Source organism: Ursus americanus, chromosome 28 (genome assembly GCF_024610735.1).
Source record: "Ursus americanus isolate L20-20 chromosome 28, mUrsAme1.1.p, whole genome shotgun sequence".
NCBI lineage: Eukaryota > Metazoa > Chordata > Mammalia > Carnivora > Ursidae > Ursus > Ursus americanus.
The window spans coordinates 30922632-30946868 of record NC_142154.1 but is presented as its reverse complement, the minus strand read 5'-3'; the positions used below and the strand labels follow the sequence as shown (position 1 = coordinate 30946868).

Below are 24237 nucleotides of genomic sequence, written 5' to 3'. Positions count from 1 at the left end.
TTCTAAATAGGTTAATATAGCACTTTTCAAGGCTTCTCAAGTGAAAAGGGAGACACAGGTTTGTATTTGGTTTTCAGTGAAGATTGCTGGATTTTCAAAATGACTATAAAACCTAAGATCTCAAGTAGCCACTGCTTAAATTCTGGCCCCAAAGGCTGAGGTTAGTAGTTAATACTATAATGAGCTGTATCCTACATTGAGAAGAAGTAGTCTGCTTTCTCTTAAATGTGGAAATGGATTTTGAAGTTTCATGGTATACCATAGTAGAGGTTTTTTGAATCAATTGTGTTGATGTGTTTTGGGGTTTGAGAGCCCCCTTTTTTTTTTGGTCTTGGAAACCTTTTTGGTTATCTTTTTTACTTTCCTATTTTCATATTAGCCCCTTCTTCCAAATGTATTTTATGTATTTCATAGTCTAGATTGTAAATCATTGTTTACCTTGTATAGTATGTCAGTATTAAAATGAGTATTTGTCACATTGTATAATTTCTTTAAAATTGTCCAATCTAGATCAATATAAAGCAAAATAATTCTGAATTTTAGAGACCTGGCTTTCTTCTAATCCTGACTCTGCCACTATTTCAGAAAGAACTTCTACTTTTCAGTTGTTTTCCCTTTTAAAATGGATGCTGGTGGTACCTCTACAAAATTTGGTTAATGTCTTTTTGAAAAGGGATTCTTAGGGTGTGAAGTTGGGAACTGTTAACTGGATCTATCATTGCTAAGATTTGATTTTTTTAAAAAAAAATAGTGTACTTATGTCAATAAATGTCAATCTACAATTGAAATATTTTAGAAGAAAAATAAATGGGTTTTATTGGTGCTCTTTCCTGCTTCCTGCTCCAGTTCCACTTTATTCTGTAAGTTGCAATTTTTTTCCTTCAGTATTACTGTGGATTTAAATATTGTTTGTACAGTATTTTCTGATATGAACATATCAGTTTGGCATTTTTTCCACCCTGTATTGTGTGTCTCCTTCCTATTGTTCCCTTCCTTTTCCTTTCTTGACCTAACCTAACCTTGGAAGTGGGTTTGCTGGACTTTGGGTAAAGACATTTACAGTTTTTATAAATATGATGGAACGTTTTCAAAGGTTACTGAGTTTATCTTTACACCAATAGTGTGTGAACTGTCATTTTCTTTGCACGTTTGCTGACACTATTAAGAATCTTAAAATTTTCATTAGCCTGATAAAATATTGCTTGGTTTAATTTAACATTTTTCTAAACTGTCTTTTCATATCCTTTGCACCTTTTCTTAATGAGTTCTTAATGTATGATTGTTACTGTAGCTCTTTTCTCCAGCTTGTTGTTTTAAACATGCATGTGGTAACAAATGAAAAAGTTATTATCATCTCCAAATGATTACATTTATAACTTTAATATACCTCTTTCTTTTCCATTACCTTTTGACATTTTCTTCTTCCTTTCTTCTCTCACCTTTGATAACCCGCTCTGTGCCACCTATATTTTTGTTATCAAAGTCCTTTTGATTTGTGATCGTAGCCAAGTCTTAATTTGCTAATAGCTTGATTTTTTTTAAGTGACACTATTGAACAATGTTTGTTTTATGACAGTCCAAGCAGTATATTAGGATTATTACTTTTTTTCTTTTTTAAACAGGCTTAATGCCAAATGCTCTGGACCTTCCAGAGAACAGTGCTTCCGGTGTGAAGGTCATTTGGATTGTATTGACACTCTCCTGGAGCCCTCCCTCCTGCTCTTCTAATCAGGATGCCCTTCCCGCTAAGCCTCTTACTGTACTCTTGAGTTGGAGCCTCTGTTTCTTAGATCTGTGTCTTTTTCTTGATTTAATCTCATTTGAGGGGCTACATCCTTAATTTAACTCCCATGTAACTTTTCCTATGATACTATTTGTTGTGGCCCTGATGGTGTCTTTAATTTGCCTTCAGATTTGGTCGGTGGGTGATTCAGCTGAGAAAGTCTAGACTGGAATGTTTATGAAAGATAACTGCCTTCTGCACTTAACTGTTGCTGTTAAGTCCAGTACCAGTCTGCTTCTTGTTTCTTGATGACTTTTTAAAGTTTCAGCCTTTTCTCTTTATCCTTGGTTGTCTGAAGAGATGTGTTAAGCGTGAATCTTCTCATTTTGTTGGGCCTTGGTAGACACTTTCAACTGGAAGACTTGTGTCCTTCTAAAGCTTAGGGAAATGAATTTTAATACTGCTTTGGTAATTTTCTTCTTTCTCCTCTCTGGAATTCCTGTTATGATTGTTAGAAACAATGGATAGTGGCTTAAATAAAAATGATGATAAAATTATATAAGAAAGATTGGAGGGAAGGTGAATGTTAAGTGCTGAATCTTCATCATTTACAAGGATGGTAATAGTTAATATCTAAAAGAGAAAGAGTAACTATCTGAACAAAAGCATATTATTTAGGATAAAAGTAGTAAATACCAGAAGAAACAGGAAAAATAATTTAAAATGCTTGCCTCAGAGGTTTGGAAATCAGTAGTGACTGAGATGTGGCAGGGAGGATTGTTAAACCTTGATGTTATAATTAACATCTAAAACTATGCACATACACTAAATTAAAAAAAATGTTTAAACAGAGGTGCCTGGATGACTCGGTTAACTGTCTACCTTCGGCTCAGGTCATGATCTTAGGGTCCTGGGATAAAGTCCCATGTCTGGCTTCCTGCTAAGTGGCCGGGGGCGGGGGGGGGGGGGGGGAAGTCCTGCTTATCCCTCCCCCCTGACACTCCCCCTGCTCATGCACATGCGTGTACTCTCTCAAATAAATAAACACATTTTAAAAAATGTTTTTTAGAAAAATTATTTATTTATTCATGAGAGGCAGAGGGAGAAGCAGGCTCCCCACGGAGCAGGGAGCCCGATGCGGGACTCATCCCAGTTTCCTGGGGTCATGGCCTGAGCTGAAGGCAGACGCTTAACTGACTGAGCCATCCGGGCGCCCTAAAAAATGTTTAAACAGTGAATCAATGCAACTCCATTATCAAAGGTCCACATTTAGTGATATCGTTCTTCTTCCCTTCCCCCCCTTTACTTTTTTGTTGTTTTATTATGCACTATGTTAATATACTGTGTAAACTTCTAGCAGGGGTAGATGAGCATAACCAAGTCATTTTTCAACAATCAAGAAAATTCTTGCTTAATTGATGTTCTCCAAACTCACACAAAAATATGGAGCACTTCCTGAATTTGCATGTCATCCTTGCACAGAGGCTCTATTGTTTCAATTTTTGTATATGTGCTGCTGAAGTGAGCACTGCTATCTGCGTTCTTTAAAATCCTCTCAGCAAATATATGTAGAAGTGTTCTCAGTCTGGGCATTATAAAATTCATGAAGGGAGGAAGGTTCCAGTTGTATATGCCACATGCTACTTTTTCATGATTCTTAGTCATTGAGCCTGTGTATTTTGAGAACAATTGGAAGGAGAACGTACTGGAGATGTACATGGCCTGTTACAGCTTGGTTATAAAACTTCGTTTAAATGGTACAGAAGTATATTTGTGTACCTCTGTATATAGAATAGAAATGGTCTATTTGTTTTTTTTTTTTTTTTAAGATTTTATTTATTTATTCAACAGAGATAGAGACAGCCAGCAAGAGAGGGAACACAAGCAGGGGGAGTGGGAGAGGAAGAAGCAGGCTCATAGTGGAAGAGCCTGATGTGGGGCTCGATCCCATCACCCCGGGATCACGCCCTGAGCAGAAGGCAGACGCTTAACCACTGTGCCACCCAGGCGCCCCTTTTTGTTTTGTTTTTAATTTATTTTTTTATTATGTTCAGTTAGCCACTGTATAGCACATAATTAGTTTTTGAGATAGCGTTCAGTGATTCACGAGTTAAGTGTAACATCCAGTGCTCATCACAGCATGTGCCCTCCTCAATACTCATCACCCTGTTACCCCCTCCCCCCACCCTCCTCCCCTCCGAAACCCTCAGATTGTTTCCTGGGGTCCATAATCTCTCATGGTTCATCTCCCTCTCTTATTTCTCCCCCTTTGGATTTCCCTCCCTTCCCCTATGGTCCTCCATGCTATTGCTTGTGTTCCACATATGAGTGAAACTATGTAATTGTCTTTCTCTGTTAGACTTACTTCACTTAACATAATTCCCTCTAGTTCCATCCATTTCGTTGCAAATGGTGGGTATTTATCATTTCTGATGGCTGAATAATATTCCATTGTATGTAGGTACCACATCATCGTTATCCATTCATCTGTTGAAGGGCATCTCGGCTCCTTCCACAGTTTGGCTATTGTGGACATTGCTGCTATGAACATTAGGGTGTATGTGCCCTTTCTTTTCACTGCATCTGTATCTTTGGGGTAAATACCTAGTAGTGCAGTTGTTGGGTCATAGGGTAGCTCTATTCTTAACATCTTGAGAAACCTCCATACTGTTTTCCAGAGTGACTGTACCAGCTTGCATTCCCACCAACAGTGTAAGAGGGTTCCCCTTTCTCCACATCCTCGCCAACATTTGTTATTTCCTGTTCTGTTAATTTTTGCCGTTCTAACTGGTGTAAGGTGGTATCTCATTGTGGTTTTGATTTGTAAGAAGTGGTCTATTTCAAGGTCATTTGGATTTATGGCTACTTTTTGAGCTCGAAAGAAATGTACAGTGGCTTTTTTTAATAGGGTCTTTCTGAGATACAAATTAAAACTTTCTATATTCCTTTAAATAAGCATTATGATTTTCAAAGAATCTCACTTATGGTTATATTTTACAAATTCTTGTGTACCATATACACATATGTAGAGTGTAAGTAAGAAATAGTGAATTACTAATCAGAATCCTACCACGTACCAATAGGTATTTTGATTTGCTATGATGAGAAAGGAGGAAGTACTAGTTCAAATACTGTACTGTTAAAATTTGCTATTAAGAAGTAGTTGGGGATGTGTATGTATCTATTTTTTTTGAAGTGCTTCCAGAAGAAGAGATAACATTATACAACACTCAATATTCATTTCACTTTGCGGAACTAATTCAATTTGGTATGCCATCTTTAGGTAGTTTGGAGATGGCTAGTGTTTGTGTCAAGTGAAGTGCAGTACCCTGAGGTCGCTCAAATGTTTTGGTTGTGTGTTTGTGGAACTTTGTCAGTGTGTGCCACAATAGCTATGTATAGAATGCTAATACTTCGGGCTTGACAATTGGAACCCAGAGGTGAGCTTATGAATAGATAACTAAGAAGATTCTTAAATAATTCTCTAATAGTTCTGAACTACTGCAAAAATAGTAAAGTAACATAAGGTGGTCTATATAGAATCTTCATTTATAGTTTAAATTAACTCCATTATGCCAAAGTAATTTGGACTTGGTAGTTACCTGGTTCTTGGCCTTTCCTTTTGGTTCTTATGCTTTTATCTATAGGATTTTTTTCTCCCCTCGAAAGAGTACGTGGAACTTTTTCACCCTTAGGAGACTGAGACCCAAGAAAATCTTACCTTGCACGGGGCCTCATGTAATGGTACATGTTTAAAACCAGGGTTATGTTTGTTGGAGGTGACTTGGCTCTTGATCAACTAGATGCTGAAGCATACAGTGCTATGTAAAGACAGTGTTTTCTGATGAAAAGTAGTTTTACCCACCCTTCATATTAATGTATCCCTTTCATCACACGTCCCTGTTTGGTTTGCAGTTGAATTTTTACAGAATAAACCAAATGATTACACACAATGATAGGATCCTTTCTTCTTTTTACAGAAACATTTTATTAAATTCTGATTAAATTCTTGACATTCTTACAGAGGTGAAATCTTGACTCTCCAAATTTGAGATGACATAGAAGGAAGTAATTGCCTTCATAAAATGCATGTACAAGGGCAAGTGGAGAAAGCAAAGCCAAATTTGAGATGTTATTGATGGTAGTTCACTAAATGCATTCATTAACAAGTTTTGGTACATCAGGATTACATTTGTACTTCAAATGCATACCTCAGCAAAATTTCAAGTTAAGTACCATGGATCTACAGAATTATATTTGGTCAAAGCTTGTCAGTGTTAAATTTTCATTTTAATGAATCTCCAGGGGTAGTGAGTTAAACTGAAATTTTTGCCGAAGTAATCTTCCGAGAAGCATTTCCAGTGGGAAAGTCTCTTAACAACATTACCTTCAACAAATTCCCCCTCTCTTTTGCCTTCCTTCTTAAGGGTAGCTTAGAAGTACATATTTGAAGCGGGAAACTTTGAGGATTAGTGTTCTTTAGTTGTAAATTTGTTTTAAATGCATATAGCTTTTAAGCCATTTGGGAATTTTGTGATTATTTTCCTCAATTCTCCAAAGTACCTTTCTGTGCCGTGTTAGGTTAGGAAGCCAAAAACTATTTCTCTTTTCTGCCACTGTCCCCCCCCGCCCCGCCTTTTTTTTGTTGGGTTGTAAGAATGTGAGATTTTTCTGCAGTAGCAGAAATGTAGCAGTGCATTGTCCGTTCTTCATCTTTCTGCAGTATCAAGAGGTATTTGTGGCAAAGGCAGCAGCTAGACTGTTTTGTTGTGTACGTCACCTGGCTTCCTGGGTATCTAGAGGCAATTGTGGCAGTGGTAGTGATGACTTCCTGATTCCTGCTTTCTAATCCTTGGATCACAATCATCTGCTATACTTAAATTTAGTGGTTCCATTGGTGGCTTAAGTAGGGAGAGCTCCTTGTCATTCAGTGTGTTGTGTTCTGGTGTCATTCATTATAGACATAGCCTTACAGCCCCACTGCTCAGTCCTTCTACCGATTAAGCATGAATTCCTTTTATTAACTCCCCCTTTGTTCAAGATACCTAGTTTGCGTTTTTGTACTCTTTACCAAACCCTGAATGATCAAAGTCAAGAAGAGCATCTTTTGGTGACAAATACTGTTCTATTTTGTATATGGTTCTGTATGAACTTTGGGTACATAAAGAATTTATTCTGTTGAATGTCATTGACTAGGCATTAATTATATTGCAGTTTTTAGTGACTCTTAGTGTAAAGCTCTCAACATACTTACATACCTTTTAAGAGAAGAAAAATTATACCTGAATTATACATGATAATTTCTTAAAGAAATTAAGTATTTAATTAAATCTACAAAATTGGAAATGAAACCTTTCATAGTATAACCAACTCTCAGAACTTTCTGCAGTTTGTATCAATGCTTGTCAGTTTCACTGTACGTGTACATCACCTCAGGAACTTTTGAGAGTCTGGTTGAAATGATTCAGTAGATGTGGATTGGGACTTAGGATTCTGAATTTCTTTCTTTTTTTTTTTTTTTTTAAAGATTTTGTGTATTTATTTGACAGAGATAGAGACAGCCAGCGAGAGAGGGAACACAAGCAGGGGGAGCAGGAGAGGAAGAAGCAGGCTCATAGCTGAAGAGCCTGATGTGGGGCTCGATCCCATAACGCCAGGATCACGCCCTGAGCCGAAGGCAGGCGCTTAACCGCTGTGCCACCCAGGCGCCCCAGGATTCTGAATTTCTAACAGACTCAGGTGATTGTGATTTTGTGAACTACAGTTTGAGAAGCAAGGCCTTATACTGTTTATAGTTGGTTATTATAAAAGTAATAAATACTCTAAATTTCTATTCATATCATTATAAAGTATAAAAAAAAAACCCACATTTTTTCACCCCATTCCCAGACCAGCCTCCAGGGATGGTAACTCCAGAGCAGCTTTAATGTAAGTCCTTCTAAACATTTTATTACCTATTGAGTATGTCATAGAACTTTACCCAGGGGTGCCGGGGTGGCTCATTCTGTTAAGCAACTGCCTTCTGCTCGGGTCATCTCAGGGTCCTGGGATGGAGTCCGGCATTGGGCTCCCAGCTTAAGGGGAGTGTGCTTCTTCCTCTCCCTCTGCTCCTCCCCTCCGCTCATGTTTCCCTCTCTCAAATAAAATCTTAAAAAAAAAAAAAAAGGACTTATTTTAACTAAAAAATGGAATATTGTACATTGCTCAGTAACTTCCTTTTTTCACTCAGTGAAGTCTCGTGGATATCCTCCCATGTCAGTGCTTACAGATCTTTTTTTTTTTTTTTAAAGATTTTATTTATTTATTCGACAGAGATAGAGACAGCCAGCGAGAGAGGGAACACATGCAGGGGGAGTGGGAGAGGAAGAAGCAGGCTCATAGCGGAAGAGCCTGATGTGGGGCTCGATCCAAGATCGCCGGGATCACACCCTGAGCTGAAGGCAGACGCTTAACCGCTGTGCCACCCAGGCGCCCCTGTTTGTTTGTTTTTTATTGCATAATATTCTAAGTATGGATGGCATAATTTATAGGCAATCCCCCTTTGGAGAGATGTAGGTTATCTTTGCTTTATTGCTTTTCCAAATAATGTGCACGTGAAATTTCTTACTCTTCGCCTCTACACTTAACATATTTTTAAAAAATATTTTATTTATTGGGGCACCTGGGTGGCTCACGATGGTTAAGCATCTGCCTTTGGCTCAGGTCATGATCTCCAGGTCCTGGGATTGAGGTCCACTTCTGACTCCCAGCTCAGTGGGGAGTCTGCTTCTCCCTCTGCCTCTGCCTCTCCCCCTGCTTTTGTCTCTGTGTCTCTCTCCCTTTCAAATGAATAAATAAAATCTTAAAAAAAGAAAAGAAAGAAATTATAAAAAAGATTTTATTTATTCGACAGAGAGAGCGCAAGAGTGTGAGTGAGCACAGGAATGGGGAGTGGCATGGGGAGAGGGAGCCTGATGTGGGGCTTGATCCTAGAACCCTGGGATCATGACCAGGGTCAAAGGCAGATGCCTAACAGACTGAGCCACCCAGGTGCCCCCCTCCCCCACTTACATATTTCTGCAGAGTAGGTTTCTGGAAGTGGAATCTTTAGATCCTTTCCTAGGTCATGTGGGTTTTTAATTTTGATCAGTTCTGCCAAACTACTCTCAAAAGTTGGATTTCCCTAACATGAAATATTTCCCTTACTTTGTCCCTGGATATTATAAATTTTTAAGATCTTAGCCATTGTGGTAGATTAAAAACACTTGTTGTAATTAAGGAGATTGAATATTTTCTTCTTTTTCAGCCAATTGTATTATTAAAATTCATAAACCATCCATTTGTGTTGGATTGTTTTTTATATAGACTTGTATGTTTGCTTATTTACTGTTTATTGTAGGTGTTGCAAATACTTCCTTCTATACAGAAGTTTTTATATTTTCTGGCTTTTTGGTTTCTAATATTAAGGCATTACAAAGCAAGTGTGTAAAATTTGGATCATCAGCAGCTCTCAAGGAGCTCTTATAGATTAAACTAGATGGAAACATAATGTAAAAATGAGGCCATTTTTTTTAAGTTTTTATTTAAATTCCAGCATAGGTAACATAGTGTTATATCAGTTTCAGGTGTACAGTATAGTGATTCAGCATTTCCGTACATCACCTGGTGCTCATCACAGCAGGTGCACTCTTTAATCCCCCCATAACCATCATTTTGTTCTCTATCGTTAAGAGTCTGTTTCTTGGTTTGCATTTCTCCCTTTTTATTCCTTTTGCTTGTTTTGTTTCTTAAATTCCACATAGGCATGAAGTCGTACCACGTATTTGCCTTTCTCTTACTGTCTTATTTTGCTTAGCATAGTACTCTCTAGTTTCATTCGTGTCATTGCAAATGGCAAGATTTCATTCTTTTTTTATGAGCCCATTTTTGTGTAGGAATATTGTCAAACTGAGTGTTGAAATGTATAGCCTGTTAATTCCATTGCAGATCAAATTCTGAGATAAATGAAAAGCTGGACTCTTGACACTTTTCTGTGAATGTTAATTGGGTTAAAAAGTGGTTTTTTGCTGTTTCATCTTAGACTACTCTTTTATATTATGAAACCCATTCATTTAATATTGAACTTTCTCCTAAAATAAGAAGGTTGTATATTGAGACCTTTCAAAAAATAGTTGCCTCCCCACAATACTAATCATAGGAATGTCATTGAATAACTTGATTAATTCTACCAGGAGATTCTGTCACGCTTTTATTTTTATTTATTTATTTTGTAAACACACTCTCAAACGTGGGCATCTGCATACATGTGTACGTCTAGAATTGTAGTTCTTCACCTTGGCTATGTAATGAAATTGCCAGGGAGCTTTCAGAAAATTGCCAGTGCCCAGGTTCTTCCCTCACCCTCATCCTCTGATGTATTTGGTGTGTGGGATGTGGCCTGCCAGTTGGGTTTTTAAAAGTTCCTCATGTGATTCTAATGTGCTACCAAAGTTGAGAACCGCTTGATTGAAGGATGGAGGATGATAGTGCTTTGATATTAAGGCCTCAGCTGGGAGAGTTGCCATATTCACACCCACTTTTTAAAAACAGAACTTTGTAGTTACTTTCAAACCATATACTGCTGCTATAACCTTAGAATGTAATTTTCTTCAAATTACTACAGTATTACCCTGCTGTGTTCATATTGGAGATCTATATATACACTTTACTTTTTCGCAGCTCCCATAGTTGGAAACTATTTAGAGCAGTAGTTCCTGATTCTGGCTGCATATTACTATCATCTGGGGAATTTTAGGTACAAACGTTGGGTAGGGGTGCATGGGTAGCTCAGTCATTTAAGCATCTGACTCTTGATTTTCCCTCAGGTCCTGAGGACTCTGCTTGAGATTCTCTCTCTCCCTCTCCCTCTGCCCTTCCCCCCTGCACGTGTTTATTCTCTGTCTCCAAAATAAACGCATCTTAAAAAAAAAAAAAAACACCTTTGGGTGAGAAATTCACATACCCATGTCCCATTCTAAACAATTGAATCAGAATTGCTGTGGCGAGGTCCAAGTATTTAAAGTTCCTCAAGAGATTTTAATATGTAGCCCAAATGAGGGACCATTGTTTTAGAGTTTACCACTAGAGAATATGAGAGATTTCAAATTGTTTCATTGCCGTAAAAGTTAAATGTGCTCCTTCTAGTATGAATTTTCTAATTATATTGATTTTGCTCGTAACTTTTTAAATCTTTTTGTTTGTTTATATCTTAAAAAATGAGGACCGCCAGTAAGAATAGGATGAAGAGTTATTTCAACCAAGAGTTTGAATTGACTTTCTACTCAATTAATCAAGAATTTTGGTAGCATGCATAGATGATTCCTCTCCTTTGATTGGGCCCCAGCCTAAAGCAGTTAAATCAGAATCTTTAAGGGTGGTACCACAGCATAAATTTTTATAAAATTTTTCTAATATTCAGATTTTACTAATCTGTTTCATCGTGTGTCAAATGACATAATCTCTCTAAACCTCATCTGTAAAATGTAAATAATGCCTACCTTGTATAAAGTATTGGTGTGAAGATTAAATGAAATATGATGTATATAGAGTGCCTGGCACTGGATAATTTCATGTCTGTGTTCCTTCTATTCAACATCGTTGTTTTGACACTTAACTGTACTTTAAACAGTCAGAACTCCATTATAGATGATCCAGTGTAGGTTAAATTACTTTTATAACAATATTTTAAATTTATATTTTAATTTATATAAAATTTATACTTTCGGGTGTACAGTTCCATGAATTTTGATCAGGGCCTGCAGTTCTGTATCTGCTACCACAATCGACATATAGAACAGTTCCATAATGGCCTTCTTAAAAATTCCCTCCTGCTACCCCATTTGTTCAAAGCCTCTCCTGCTCTTAATTCCTGGCAACCAGGGATTTATACACCATCCCTGTAGTTTTGTTTCTTCCATGGTGTCATATAAATGGAACCATACAATATGTAGCCTCTTGAATCTGGCTTCTTTCACTTAGAATTTGCATGTTAAATTTATTCATATTGTTGTATGTATCAGTAATTCTTTCTGTTGCTGAGTAGATTATGGATATACCACAGTTTCTTTAACCATTCCCCAGTTGTGGGATATTTGGGTGTTTTCAGTTTTTGCCAGGTAGGCATAAACCTATATAACTTTGTTATATAGGTTTTTGAGTGAAGATAAGTTTTCAGGTAAATTCTTAATAATGAGTTTTGGGGCTTGTAGTAAGTATATGTTTAACCTCATAAGAAGCTGCTGAATTTTGTCCTGTGTCTATATTATTATGCATTCCCATCAGCAGTGTATGAAGTTTCCGGTTATACCATGTATTCTGCATCACTGGGGTTTGTCTCATAGGTTGCCTCCCCCCCCCCCCCCCACATTCTGGTAGGCTTGTAGTGGTGACATTGTGGCTTCAATTCCTGTGTTCAAATAACTAATAATGTTGAGCATCTTTTCTTGTTCTTTTTCCTGCCTCTGTGTAGATTTTCTTTGGTGAAGTGTCTGTTCAAAGCTTTTGCCTATTTTTAAGATTGGATTTTTGTTTTCTTATTAGGTTTTAAGAGATTTTAAAAATATGTATTCTAAATACAAGTCCTTTGTAAGATATAATTTGCATATACTTTCTCCCAGTCTCTGGCTTTTCTTTCCATTTTCTTAACAATGTCCTTTTCATTTTGGTGAATTCCAATTTATCAGTTTTTCTTATGGATTGTGCTATTGTTATCTAAGAACTCTTTGCCCAAACCGAGGCCACAAAGATTTTCCTCTAGAAGTTTTATAGTCTTGTGTTTTATATTTAGGTCTGATCCGTTATTAATTTTGTGTAAAGTCTGAGGTTTAGGTTAAAGTTGATTTTTTTTTTTTTTTTTGGTATATAGATGTCTTGATTATTCTAGTGCTGTTTTTAGAAAAAGCTCTTTTCCTTCCTTTGAATTGTAGCATCTTTGTAAAAAGTCACTTTGCCATATTTGTGTGGATCTATTTCTGGCTTCTGTTCCTTTGATTGGTATATCTATCCTTTTGCCAGTACTATAGCTTTATAGTATATTTTGAGATCAGGTGGTGTTCTGTTCTTTTCTTAATAATAACAATTTATTTGTTTTTCAAGTTTTTGTTTAAATTCCAGTTAGTTAACCTACAGTGTAACATTAGTTTCAGGTTTACAATCTGGTGATTCATCTCTTCCATACAACACCCAGTGCTCATCACAAGTGCCCTCCTTAATACCCATCACCCATTTAACCCACCTCCCCGCCAGCAGCCCTCAGTTTGTTCTCTGTAGTTAAGAGTCTGTTTTCTGCTTTGCCTCTCTTTCCCCCCTACCATGTCCATCTGTTTTGTTTCTTAAATTTGACATATGAGTGAAACCATATGGTATTTGTCTTTCTCTGACTGGCTTACTTCTCTTAGCATAATACTCTTTAACTCCATCTAGGTAGTTGCAAATGGTAAGATTTCATTCCTTTTTGTGGCTGAGTAATATTTGTGTGTGTGTGTATGTGTGTACACCACATTTTCTTTATCCATTCATCAGTCAGTGGACATTTGGGCTCTTTTTTCATAATTTGGCTATTGTTAATAATACTGCTGTAAATATTGGGGTGCATGTATCCCTTTGAATCATTATTTTTGTATCCTTTAGGTAAGTACCTAGTAGTACAATTGCTGGATCATAGGGTAGTTCTACTTTTAACTTTTTGAGGAACTGTCATACTGTTTTCCAGAGTGGCTGCACCAGTTTGCATTCCCACCAACCTTGCAAGAGGATTCCCCTTTCTCTGCATCCTCACCAACACCTTTTGTTTCCTGTGCTGTTAACTTTAGCTGTTCTGACAGTTGTGAGGTGATACCTCATTGTAGTTTTGTTTTGTATTTACCTGATGATGAGTGATGTGGAGCATCTTTTCAGCCATCTGTATGTCTCCTTTGGAAAGATACCTATTCATGTCTTCTACCCATTTTTTAAAACTGGATTATTTGTTTTTTGGGTGTTGAGTTTGGTAAGTTTTTTAATAGCTTTTGGATACTAGCCCTTTATCATATATGTCTTTTGCAAATAACCTTTTCCCATTCTGTAGGTTGCCTTTTAGTTTTGTTGATTGTCTCCTTTGCTCTGCAGAAGCTTTTTTTTCCCCCCAAGATTTTATTTGATAGAGAGCACAAGCAGGGGGAGCAGTGGAGGGAGAGGGAGAAGCAGGCTCCCCAGGGAGCAGGGAGCCCAAGGTCCCAGGACTCTGGGACCATGACCTGAGCTGAAAGCAGCTGCTCAACCAACTGATCCACCCAGGTGCCCCAAGAAGCTTTTCATCTTGGTGAAGCCCCAGTAGTTCATTTTTGCTTTTGTTCCCCTTGCCTCAGGAGACAGATCTAGTAAGAAGTTGCTATGACTGATGTCAAAGAGGTTGCTACCTGTGTTCTCTAGGATTTTGATGGTTTCCTGTCTCACATTTAGGTCTTTCACCCATTTTGATTTTATTTTTGTGTATGGTGTAAGAAAGTGGTTCAGTTTCATTCTTATGCATATTGCTGTACAGTTTTCCCAACACCATTTGTTGAAGAGACAGTCTTTTTTTCCATTGGTATTCTTTCCTGCTTTATTGGAGATTAGTTGACCATATAGTTGTGGGTCTGTTTCTGAGTTTTCTGTTCCATTGATCTGTGTGTTTGTTTTTTACCAGTTCCATACTGTCTTGATCAGTTGGTGTTCTTTTCAAAATTATTTTGGCTGTTCTAGTTTCCTTGCTATTCCATATAAGCTTTAGAATCATTTTGTTGATACCTACCAAAAAATCCTACTGGGATTTTGATTGGTATTGAGTTGAATCTATAGATAATTTGGAAAGAAGTGATATTTTAATTATATTGAGTTTCTCAAACCCATGAAGATAGTATCTATCCATTTATCTAGGTCTTTTTTTATTTCCTTCATCAGTATTTTGCAGTTTTCACCATATGTTGTTATATTTCTATCTAAATATTTCAAGTTTCAGTGCTATTGTAAGTGGTTCTTTAAAATTTTTTTGATTTCTAGTTATTCATTGGTTGCTGCAGGGATTATAATATAAATATTTTAACTCTTCACATTCTACTTAGAATTAATATTCTACCACTCCAAGTAACACATAGAAGCTTCAAATCTATATAGATTACTTTTCTCCCAATGCCTTTTTATTATAGTTGTCATATGTGTCACATCCTATACCTTTAACCCTTTCCCCCACCATTACATGTTATAATTTTTGGTCTCAGTAATTTTATATGTTTTCAAGAACATAAGAGGAGAAAAATAGTCCCTAATATTTACCCATTTACCATTTCTCTTGCTCTTTTTCCCCAAAATTCCATGTTCCCCCCGGGATCATTTCCATTGCACCTGAAGAACTTAGCATTTCATTTAGAGCAGGTCTGCTGGCAATGAATTCTCTTAGGTTTTTTTTTTTTTTTTTTTAAGATTTTATGTATTTATTTGACAGAGAGAGACAGCCAGCGAGAGAGGGAACACAGGCAGGGGGAGTGGGAGAGAAGAAGCAGGCTCATAGCGGAGGAGCCTGATGTAGGGCTCGATCCCATAACACCGGGATCACGCCCTGAGCCGAAGGCAGACGCTTAACAACCGAGCCACTCAGGCGCCCCCCTTTTTTGTTTGGTTTTTGTTTTTGTTTTTTGTCAGAGAATATCTTTGTCTTCATTCCTGAAGTATACTTTCACTGAATATGGCATCCTAGGCTGACAGCTTTTAGTATTATCCCACAGGGCCCTGAGAGACTTTTTTTTCCCCCAAGATTTTATTTATTTATTTGACAGAGTGAGAGAGCACAGAGGGAGTGGGAGAGGGAGAGGGAGAAGCAGGCTCCCCACCGAGCAGGGAGCCCAGTGCGGGGTTCCATCCCAGGACCCTGCCTGAAGGCAGATGCAGTTAGCCACCCAGGTGCCCCGAGAGAGACTGTTCTTTAAAAAAAAAAAAAAAGAAAAAGAAAAAAGAAAGATTTTCTGTTAAGTTTGGATAATTTTTTATTGATATATCTTCAAGTTCAGTGACTTCTCTGTCATCTCCTTTCTGCTATTGAGCCTGTCCAGTAAACTTCGTGTTTTTTATTTCTAAAGTTTCCTTTTGATTCTTTTTTTTTTTTTTATAACTTCTTTCCTAAGAATTTGTGTCATTGATTTTAAGGTGTTCCATTCTCACCTAGCGGATCATGTTTTTAATAGTTGCTTTAAAAATCTTTGGTTTTTCTAATATCTGGGTCATCTTGGGGTTGGCATCTATTAATTATCTTCTCCCTTGAGAATTGGTCAGATTTTTGTTGTTCTTGAGATGTGTGTTAATTTTTGGATTCTGTCCTGGACATTTTGAATATTATCTTGTGAAACTCTCCATCCTGTTAAATTCTTTAGAGAGGGGAGGATGTTTTGTTTCAGTAAACAAGTCAATCTAGTTAGGTTATAACTGTGCATGTTCTTTCTCACTTTATATAGGTAGTGGTTCCATTATCTGTTCAGTTTTCAAAGCCTTTGCTGTGTTGAGTTGCCCTTCCATTCCCACATACATTGATCTAGAATTTGGGCAGTGATTTGTATTATAGTTCTATTCTGAAAGCCTCTCCTGTACTTTAGCCACGTTCCACATGTGCATAGCTTGCAGGTGACCCCAGGTTCGTATGCAGAATTAGGGGTCTACTCCTCCATCTTTCTCTTCTCAGTGATTTCCCCATCTTTCTCTGACTCCTAGAGGCCCTTTTCTTTATTCCTCTAGCCAGAAGCATGGAGTTCTCTAGGTTTTAGTTTCCAACCTGTCATGCCTTGAGGTGAAGTGGCAAGAGAAAAAAGAAAAGAATAGGGATTCCCCCAATTTTTTTTTTCACAGCAGGGCCCTCTTCCTGATTCTTCTATTCAGAGCAGTGGATTTTCTCTTGTCATTCTGAAGCAGCGTAGTTTCATGGATGAGGCTGGCCTCAGGCAAGACTTAGGGAAACAGGAGAAGAAAAAAAAAAGTATTTCTCCTACATCGTTAGGAGCCTTTTGCCATAATCCTCTAGCAAAAAAGATGCTCTCCTCTCAGTTTTAGGTGCTCATACGCCTGCTACAACAGTTTCCCTGTTTGGCCCATTCATGGGTCAAAACCAGGAAATAAGAGATAAAAAACAGGATGCTCACCACCACCTTATTTGTTGTTCTTCACTTCCCTCCCCAGTCTGCCTGCTGTTTAATTTTAAGAGTATTTTGTCCAGTTTTTAGTTGTAATCAGTGGGAGAGAGAGCCACTGCAGTGAGCTTATTACTCCATCTTGGCCAGGACCGTAAGTCATATTGTTTTGTTTTTAAGTAAATTAACATTATTGGTGTATGACTATATGACTAAATGTACCCTTTTAAAGTATATAGTTTTGAGAAATGTTTTCCCTCATATAACCAACCATCACATTCAAGAAATAGAACATTCTCAGAAAGCTCCCTTCTGTCTCTTAGCTTTCTGCCATCCCCTCATCCTGTCCTGATACATCCTTTGGTGGAGGATGTAAAGGATATTTAGACATACGATTGGTAGTTAAATGAGATCTTTAATATTCCTTTAGGTTCTACTACAAGGAGTACGTGAAAGAATATTAGATCCAGATTGTCTTAGGCTAAAATTCACTTTTTCACTTAATTAACTGGATAGTATTGGGTAATTTTTATAACCTCCAAGAGTCTAGTCATGGTTTTCTCATATTTAAAATGGCAGGTAAGTGCTGTCTTACAGAGAGCTTTGAGAATTATTGGGGTATATAAAATACCTTTCACAGGGCTTGGAATACAGTAGATTCACATTATGTGTTATTCCCCCATTACCTTTCCTTATATGCAGTGCACATAAATGACTTGAGCCAGCTACATTGAAATAGTGACCCAAATACACTTACTTAGTTAGTATTGTGAAATATCTCCTGCCCCATAGCATAGACCCTGGCAGAATATAAGTATTTTGGCATTATCATTTCAGTGTGGTTTAGATGAATTTTTTTCAGTCTATCCTATTGGGAAAAACTTTTGAGCATCTACCTTTGATGTAATATGTGCATGAGCCACATACACCTACACAGGAGTTTTTGAAGGATGAGATAAAAAAGTAGAAAAATTGTCATGTTTTCTTCATCCTGAGGGAATGCTGGTTTAATTTTCTGAATCCCTTGGGTCATGATCACATTTGAGGATGCCCTACCCCAAACCTATTAAGTAGAACTATGGGGGTGGACCCTAGTAATCTGTGTTTTAACTGAACTTTCCATAATAATTTTTGATGAGCCAGTAACAGGTTTGGGAACCTCTAGATAGGACCAATTTTTGATACTAGAACTCAAGCACAGAAAAGACACTACAGCAACATCAAAGGGCATCAGAGGGCATTTGTCCTCTTCTGCCTTTTTACTCTTTGCAAGTTGAGACTCAGCAACTCCTGAAACATTTTTCCCAAGCATTCTGTCTACTGGCAGAAAACACAGTGTGTTTGGGTGCCACAGAGTTACAGTCACACAATTCTCATGGGTACTACTGGACTTAATTCTCCCAATTGGTAGGCTTATTGCCTTTATTTTACATATGACTAAACCTAAATGAATTTCAATTGCCGGCAAGTCCTGTTGTGAAAACCTGTTTGCAAACAGAGTTGGGTTGGGTTGAGGGGGTTGGGGTGTTAATAAATTGTTGAACCACATTTCTGAGAAAGAGCTGGACAAAACAGTGTCTGTATATTCTTTACAAATAAACCTAAAACAGGATCAGTTAATAGGGTTTTTTGGGGGGGTTTTGTTTGTTTGTTTCACATATTAACTCTTGTAAAGTGGTGGTGTCTGCCAAATGCTATGTTGAAGGAGGATTCTTTACAGAGTCTGGGCCCAAGAAGCAAGGAGTACCTAAATGGATTAGCAAAATGTGTCTAGAGTGGATGAATGAGAGTTACCATGTTTGCATCTTTAAAGATTTTTGGGGAGGTATTCAGTGTATGTGATTTTTTTCTGTGACGAATTGTATTGTTCCATGACATTATTTTTATACAAGATTACTTTTTAATTAAATCAGTTGTTAACTCATACTGTGGTCTAACTGTGGTGACACAAAAGTAGTTTTATACAGAGATCCTGTTTGAAATGTTATTTGATGTAATAAAATTATACATGACCTACAAATAAGCAGATTCAGGTTTGAGTTCCACCTCTGACATTGTAACTAGCGTTTAAGTTAAAATTCTGTACCCAGATAGTAACCTGGCTAGTTTCATGAGAAATGGAAATAAATACTAATGAAATTAAATGAAAGCAAACAATAGGACAGTTAAGTTTAGGTTCATTTCATGCTGTCAGCCTTTCCTTCTAGAAATGAAACTGCAACCTCAGATTATACTCTGTAAATTATTACCTGGTAAAAATACTTTGGATTTTTCATTAAATATCTCTGAAGGACCTTATGGCTTATAAATGGTTTAGACGCATTTGAACCATTTAATACAATAAGGTATTAGAAATTTTATTGATTAGAAATTTTGTTGATTAACAGTGACAGTCTGCTAAATCTTAATTGTAAAATAGTTAATTTTAATTAGTGCTGGATTTAATAAGTAAGTTTTCATTAAATTTCTTTTTGGTTTATTAAAAATTTTTTTTTATTTTCAGTTAGCTAGCATTTAGTACGTTGTTAGTTTTTGATGTAGTGTTCAATGATTCATTAGTTGCATATAATACCCGGTGCTCCTGACCACACTTGCCTGCCCCCCTTAATACCCATCACCTGGTTACCCCATCTCCCCACTCCCCTCCCTTCTCTAACCCTCAGTTTGTTTCCTGGAGTCCAGAGTCTCTCATGATTTGTCTCCCTCTCTGATTTCTTTCCATTCAGTTTTCCCTCCCTTCCCCTGTGGTCCTCCGCCCTATTCCTTAGTTTGAGTAAAACCATATGATAATTGTCTTTCTCTGATTGATTTACTTCATTTAGCATAATCCCCTCCAGTTCCATCCATGCTGTTGCAAATGGTGGGTATTCATCCTTTCTGATGGCTGAGTAAATATTCCATTGTATATATGAACCACATCTTCTTTATCCATTCTTTTTGGCTTATTTTGAATTCTGCTTTAGAATCCTATAGAAACCTGACAAATTAGTATGGCAGGCTATTTTTACATAGTCTTGATCTTACAATTAAATTTTGTATTTTCTTTGTAGAACAAAGAAATAACAGGAAAGGAAATTTGGGTGGGATGAAATTAAATTCAACCTAAAATTCACTAAATGTCAATGAAGTACTATTACCTTAAAATAACTTTTTTTCCCCCCTTCTTTAGAATCCAGCAACTATCACAAGAATACTCCTTAGCCACTTCAATTGGGATAAAGAGAAGCTAATGGAAAGGTAAGGAACTATATTGTCAGCTTTGTACTTAGAAGTAACCGAGAAAGCCTGTTGAACTGAATTTATAAGAAGCATATAAGGAATTGATTTATAGACAAGTATGTGAAAAAAAAACCAGTGTGCAAGTAGTATGTGCTGTAATTTCTTATATTCCTCATCTGTAAATTTTGCAATAAACTTAGTGTTAAGGGAACTCAGGCTTATTGTTCCTTTTATTGTGGAGCTAAGATGGGGGCTCTCCTTCAATATCTTCAAAATTACATCCTCTTGAGTACTGAGAACTAAAAATGTGTTTTGAAAAAGTGGTTGAGGGCACCTGACTGGCTCAGTTGGTGGAAAGTGCAGCTCTTGATCTCAGGGTCCTGAGTTCAAGCCACATGTTGGGTGTGGAGCCTACTTAAAAGAAGAAGATAAAATACATTTTAAAAAGTGCTTGATACAGTCTTCAAACATATGAATAATATCTTTGATTAATTACTTAAGATTTTCTTGCCCATAAAACTTAAAACCTATGTTAAGCATATTAATGACATTTATTCAGTAAAAATAAGTTGCTCAGGGTATCCTGACGAACACAATAGCAGTATGGACTGGTTCTCTGGTTTCAAGATTATATTCCATTGAGTATTTTTTATATTTTCTCTCTGAAAATGTTTCTAGTTCTAAAAGGGAAGAAATTACAGGACTAGTGAAGGACGATATTAATGCCATTCTTAATTTTTTTTTTTTTCTGTAGATTGGGAATACTTGTTAAGGTGGTAGGGTGACAGCCTATATTTATTCTATCAGCCGTATTCTTTAGTCTAAAGTTAGCAATCCTAATTTTAATAAAGAATAACACTAGTTGTTGAGAATTGAAAACCCAAATATTATGAGAAATAAATGGAAAATACTTCCCATTTGATTTTAAAATTGAAAGAACTTTGCAAAACAGATATTAAATAATACCAAGAAGATTGCTCAATTTTTTTTAAAAAAGATTTTATTTATTTATGTGTCAGAGAGAGAGAGAGAGCACAAGCAGGGGGAGCAACAGGGAGAGGGAAAAGTAAGCTCCCAAGACTGTGGGATCATGACCTGAACCGAAGGCAGACGCTTAACCCACTGAGCCACCCAGGCATCTTCATTGCTCGATTTCTCACACATTGCACACCAAATACAACTTAATAGTAACAAAAAATAGTTCTTAGTTATTGAGCCCTTTGTGTCAGGCATTATTTCATTTAATCCTCCTTATAGCTTTATAGTGTTAGAAACTATTATCCCCACTTAATTGATATGGACAGTAAGGCTTAGGGCTTAATATATTTATCTCAGTTTTGTAACACAAGGAGTTAGCACTCAAACTCAGGTTTGTTGGACTCCAGAGCTTATGTTCTTAAACATATATAGCTTTCCCAGGGTTCATGCAGAATAAAATGCTCCTGAGATTGCCCCCACCGCCCCCTGTGGATCTGACCACCTTTTTTGAAGTCAGTGGTATTTCTTAATTTTGGTAACATTTATTTTCTGGCTTATTTTATGACACTTCTGTTAGGAAAGGGAGTTTTCATTATTTATATCTGATATTCTTCTAGTGAACTTAACAGTTTGTTTCTTATTCATGTATTTCTCCAAAGAAAATTTTCTCCTATAACACTGTTGACACTGCTGAAAGCATTTTCAATTAAATACTGTACTTAGATGTGGTAAGTATGATTAAAAAATAAGCTTGGAAACTTTTATGTGTGTGTGAACTTTTCAGTTTCTTTTTGTAATTTCAGGTTTTTATATATTCTGGAGGTATGTTATTGGGTACCTTTAAATCTTTAAATAGTGTTTTAAATGAGTTTCACATTATACGCTACATTTGAAATTAGCACTGCCATACTATGATTACTAATATGTTTAGATTTAATTATTGCCACTGTAAGTTGTGCTTTATATTTATTATGTTTTCTGTTTGGTTTTTCTGTTTGCTTGAGATCAAGTTCTCTTCCCCCCCCCCCCCCCAATTTCAGAGTTACATGTTTTATTTCAGTTTTTCTAGCAGTCACCTTTATAAGCATTTTTACTAGCATATATTTAACTTTTTTTTTCTTTTGACTAGTCTCTTGCATCCCACTGTATTCTCCAAATTTATCTTTTTCTCTCCAAAATATATCTTTAGTCATTTAAGTCATATGTATTAAATTTTTAAGGGCTCTAAGAGAAATCCTTAATATTCTGAAATTTTGGGTAGTGTTTGAAAGCATATTCAGTTGGGCCCTTTAAGTCTGAGAACTAATATTTTTGGTTTGGGGAAATTCTTAGCTATTATTTCTTCTCCTTTTCTTGATTCTCTTAATGCTTTCTGGAATCCCTGTTAGTCACATGTTGAAATTTCTGGATCCCTTTTGGAAGTTAATTTTAACTTTTTTCAAAATGTTTTTTCTACTTGTCATCTTTGTCTTTCTCCTCTGGTCTGTGAAGTTCCTCAGGTTTATCTTTAATTCACTAACTTGCATTTCTTTTTTGCACCCATTCTGCTATTTAGCCATCTTGATTGTTTAGTTCAACAGTATCCATTTTATTTATTTTGATAACTCAGTTCTTGTTTTGTGGATGCTCTCTTTCCCTTATCTCCCTTGGCACATAATTCTTCTCACCCTAATGTGTTTTTTTCTAGACTATTTATCAGTAAATAGGATTTAAAATTTGTATTGATATATGGTGCCTTTCAGAGTATGTTATTTTCAAACTGGTCAAATTTAGGATATAATGAATTCCAGTAAAAATCAATATGCGTTCTATTTTCGCACTTTCAAGTAACTCTTATTATCCAAAAATGAATTATACCTAAACAGTGACAGTACAAATGTAGGATATGGCTAAAGAGATACAGGGGAATTTGTAGGCTTAGGGTCATTATAAGAAAAAGAGGTAGAAAACAAAGCCTGTGAAACAGGAACTTAGAAAAACACAAAATAAACCCAAAGACAGTAGAATAGGTATTTAAGATAAAAGCAACATAAATGAAATAGAGAGCAAAAATACCTAAAACAAAAACATCTTTGAAAAGGTTTTTTTTAAAGGGAAATTATCAAGAGAATGAGAAACAAGCCACAGACCTGGAGAAAATATTTGCAAAAGATATCTGATAAAGACTGTTATCCAAAATATACAAAGAACTCCTAAAACTCACTAATAAAAAAAACCCTGTGGGCAAAAATTTGAATAGACACTGCATTAAAGAAGATATGCAGATGTTAAATAAGCGTATGAAGAATACTCAACATCAGATATTATCAGGGCATTGCTGATTAAAACAAGGTACCACTGCATTCCTCTTAGAATGTTTAAAATCCAGAACACTGACACCCCCAAATACTAAGGAGGCTGCCAAGCAACAAGAGCTCTCTCATTGCTGGTGGGGATGCAAAATGGCATAGCTGCTTTGCTTCCAGTTTGTCAGTTTCTTACAAAACTAAACATACTCTTACCATAGGATCCAGCAGTCACACTTTTTGATATTTACCCAAATGAGTTGAAAGCTTGCGTCTGCACAAAAACCTGCACATGAATATTGATAGCATTTTTATTCATAATTGCTAAAACTTGGAAGCAATCACGATGTCCTTCAGTTGGTGGGTGGACGAATAAACTGTGGTACGTCCAGACACTCGAATGTTATTTAGTGCTAAAAAGAAATGAGCTATGAAGTCATGAGAAGAAATGGAGAAACCTTATTACTAAGTGAAAGAAGCCAATCTGAAAAGGCTACATACCGTATGATTCCAACTATATGACATTGGGAAAAGGCAAAACTACAGAGACAGATCAGTGGTTGCCAGGGGTTAGGTAGAGGGAAGGATGAATATGTGGAGCTGAAAGGATTTTTAGGGCAGTGAAACTATTCTGTATGAAACTGTTATGTTGCATATATATCACTGTACATTTGTCCAAACCCATAAAATGTACAACACAAAAGTGAACCCTAATATAATCTCTGGACTTTGGGTGATAATGATGTGTCAATGTAGATTCGTTGATTCTATCAGATGTGCCGCTCTGGTATGAGATGTTGATAGTGGGTCAGATTGTGTGTGTGGGGGTGTGGCAAAGGGTAAATGGGAATGCTCTGTACTTTCTGCTCAGTTTTGCTGTCAGCTA

General features: G+C 36.7%; 1 protein-coding gene and 1 pseudogene across 1 annotated transcript in view; one reads left to right on the top strand and one right to left on the bottom strand.

Moving 5' to 3' along the window:
• The window catches only part of ARIH1 (ariadne RBR E3 ubiquitin protein ligase 1), a 117589-nt gene that overhangs the window by 29228 nt on the left and 64124 nt on the right, over positions 1-24237 (top strand). The window contains exon 2 of the mRNA XM_045795266.2: positions 20039-20106. Coding sequence (XP_045651222.1) covers positions 20039-20106 — 68 coding nt within the window. The remainder of the gene's footprint in view (positions 1-20038; positions 20107-24237) is intronic.
• Positions 3161-3252, bottom strand: LOC123790738 (U6 spliceosomal RNA; annotated as a pseudogene).